General features: G+C 56.4%; 1 protein-coding gene across 1 annotated transcript in view; it reads right to left on the reverse strand.

The window, feature by feature from the left end:
• LOC104166561 (plasma membrane calcium-transporting ATPase 1-like) overlaps nucleotides 1-3,049 on the reverse strand; it is a gene marked incomplete at its 5' end in the record, with an annotated part of 22,023 nt that overhangs the window by 18,641 nt on the left and 333 nt on the right. The window contains 3 exons of the mRNA XM_009706531.1: nucleotides 882-1,007; nucleotides 1,163-1,288; nucleotides 2,109-2,366. Coding sequence (XP_009704833.1) covers nucleotides 882-1,007; nucleotides 1,163-1,288; nucleotides 2,109-2,366 — 510 coding nt within the window. The remainder of the gene's footprint in view (nucleotides 1-881; nucleotides 1,008-1,162; nucleotides 1,289-2,108; nucleotides 2,367-3,049) is intronic.

The following is a 3,049-nucleotide window of genomic DNA, read 5'->3' on the forward strand; positions in this document are numbered from 1 at the left end:
CACGGCTGGAACCTGGTGAACAGAGGTGCGGGGACACGGGGGAGAGAAGGAGCGTCCCAGGCCTGGCTTGTACCAATGCCGGCTTTAAAGCTGGTATCGGAGCTCGCATCGGAGCTGGCACAGAGCAGGGGAACAAGCAGCAAGATGTGAGAGCTGAGGCGGGGAAGCATTTGAGCCCCAGCACGATTAGGAACACTTGCATCGGAGCTGGCACAGAGCAGGGGAACAAGCAGCAAGATGTGAGAGCTGAGGCGGGGAAGCATTTGAGCCCCAGCACGATTAGGAACACTTCAGCCTGCCTGGCTGCTCTCCTACCCTCCACCCCCCAGCACACAAGCCCTCCTCTCCCTCTTGCCATCCTCTGCACCTTGCCTCCTTCCCCAGGGAGCTCAGGGGATGCCAGCAGAGATCTTCAGCAAAGTCCTCAGGGTTCTGGATGGGCTACTAACATCCTGCGGACAACCAGGACTCACCTTCCCACCACGGGGTGGGCAATGAGCACCGTGCCACAGCACCGCAGGGCATCGCTATCGGCCACTTTTGCCTCTGAGCCTTGACCCTCCCCACCCTGCAACTCCAGGCTGCAGCCGGCTGGAGAAGAGAGAGTTGGAGCCGTGTCCGAAAGAGGTGGCGAGCAGAGGTCTGGGTGCACGGGGGGCTTTCCTCAGGCAGCACAATCCCCACGCTGCAGGCGAAGTGGCAGCAGGGAGGGATTCTCCTCGCCACCTCGAGAGCTCGCCGTACCTGCCTGGGTCACGGGCACTAACCCACAATCGTATACCCACAGATGCGAGCGTAGCTTGTTGCACACCAGTGGATGCTTCCCAGGAAAGGGAGCAAGGCAAAAGATGGGAAAAAACAGGTTAAGTGGATCTCCTTACCTTTCTTCACCTTCTTTTCCTCGTCTCCTTCTCCCGCACCCAAGAGAGTGAAGATGATTCCCGTCTGGGAGTTGATACCCACGGCAGTCACCACCATCCTGCCGGAGCCCTCCATCACGTGGGTACCTGGCACAGCAGGAAGGCCACGGTGAGACAGGACACTGGCACTCAGTTCTCATCTCCTCCCTACCACTGGTACCCAGGAGCAGCCATCTCTCCGTCACAGCACAAACCCGTCCCAGCCCTGCGCCCACCACGCGAGAGCTGCCCAGGATCCTCACCTGACAGCAGCATGGGGTCTTTATCCAGCGATTTCTTGACTTGGTCTGACTCCCCGGTCAGCGAGCTCTCATCTATTTTCAGGTCATTGCCCTGGATCAGGATCCCATCTGCTGGCAAGAGATCACCTAGAAGAAGACCAAAGAGGGGGGTCAGCCCCGGCCCAGGCAGCCGCAGCTCACCCCTGCCTGCCCCATCCCGAGAAGAGGCTTCGTGTGTCAGCAAAAGGACTCAAAACTCAGTCTCAGACCGAATCTAAAGTGAGAAGAAGCAACAGATGGGTATTGTAAGACAGATGGGTATTATAAGATGATATCCAATAGCTCCAAAATCTTCACTGATTTACGAAAGCATCCGTTGTGAGGACTTTTGCTCAATCAGACAGTGCTTCCCCCATCTGGTTTTACTGAATCAACACCACATCCTTCCCAAAGCCTCCTGATACATCCAAACCGTTACAGGATCCCATCATCCACCTGCCGAGGAAGGAAAAAGCCCTATGTAAAAATGAACACCATGGTGGACCAGTCTCCTTCCTGACGGGAGCTGCATGGGATGAGCATACCACCTGGTAAACAAGAGGCAGGACCTAGTTTAGCCCAAGGGCTATATCTCCTTGCTAAGGAAACGTTCACCAACAAGGACATGGTTGTGAAAAGTGAATCATTTTTGAGACCAGCAGGTTGCTAAAGCAACCCAAAATTGTGTGCGGAGCCTGGCTTAGCTCTGCCAGCCCAGCTCCAGGCTGGCACGCAGCAAAGTGAGCAGAGCTCCATCACCTGCACAGGAGCATCTCCCATTGCTCCCGGCCATGGCATGCTGCAAAACAGAGGAACTGGGGGAGCCAACGCTTCCCCTTAAGGCAAAAGGGCTGGCAAAGCAGAGAGGAGGAACTGCCAGGCTCCCGAGGTAGAGGGACAGACCCCAGCCACCGCCGCCTCCACTCACCGTACTTGATCTGCGCGATGTCTCCCACCACAATCTCAGCCACGGGGATCTGAATCACTTGCCCTTTGCGGATGACCGTGAACTTCTGCTCCTGCTCAATGCGGCTCTGGAGGCCCCGGAATTGCTTCTCCTTGCTCCAGTCATTGAAAGCGGTCACCAGCACCACGATAATCACGGAAAACAAGATAGCTGCCCCCTCGATCCAGCCGGCCTGCGACTCGCCCTCGTCCTCCACGCCACCGGTTGACTGGCCGCACACTGCAGTTGGAGGAGAAAACTCATTTGCACAAAGCGACACCTGCTTTCCTCCAAGTAACGTGCACAAAGCAGAGCCTGGAAGACAGTTACTCCTCCCTCCTCCTCCTCCCTGAGCTGGTCCAAGGGCTTCCCCTGCTCTCAGGAGAGGGTTTTTACATCCCTAGAGGCATTCGTTTTTTGGTTTTTTTTTTTCCCCTCCCCTCTTTTTTTCCACTTTTCTTTTTTGGCAGAGGTTGGGCTGAGCGAGCTGGGACAACTGGCTTCTATTTCCAGTTGCAGCACCCAGCCCTCCCTCCACTGCGTGACCCTCGAATGAGTCACCGTCTCCCTGCATCTCCAGATCCCTGCCCCTGCTTGACTCCTCCAACACAGAGAGATTCAGGACCGGGGAGGAGAAACTCGCCCAACGCTGTCGCTCAGCCACACACGGGGTATCACGGCGACAGACAGCCTTGTCCCTCCATGCCCAAACCAAAAGAGAAGCCCCATGGGACTTGGGAAGTCACCAGAGCAGATGGACCCCTCAGTCTTTGAGCATCTTTTGGGGGAGCAGCAAAGAGCAGCTCTGAGCCATGCTGTGGTGCTGGCTGCACCCAGACACATCCATCATGGTCCACTGGATGGGACCATGCCAAGGACACCAAGGACAAGGAGAAGCCACCACTTCAAGGGTAAGCAGAAAT

The sequence above is a fragment of the Cariama cristata genome, unplaced genomic scaffold (genome assembly GCF_000690535.1).
Source record: "Cariama cristata isolate BGI_N322 unplaced genomic scaffold, ASM69053v1 scaffold10218, whole genome shotgun sequence".
NCBI lineage: Eukaryota > Metazoa > Chordata > Aves > Cariamiformes > Cariamidae > Cariama > Cariama cristata.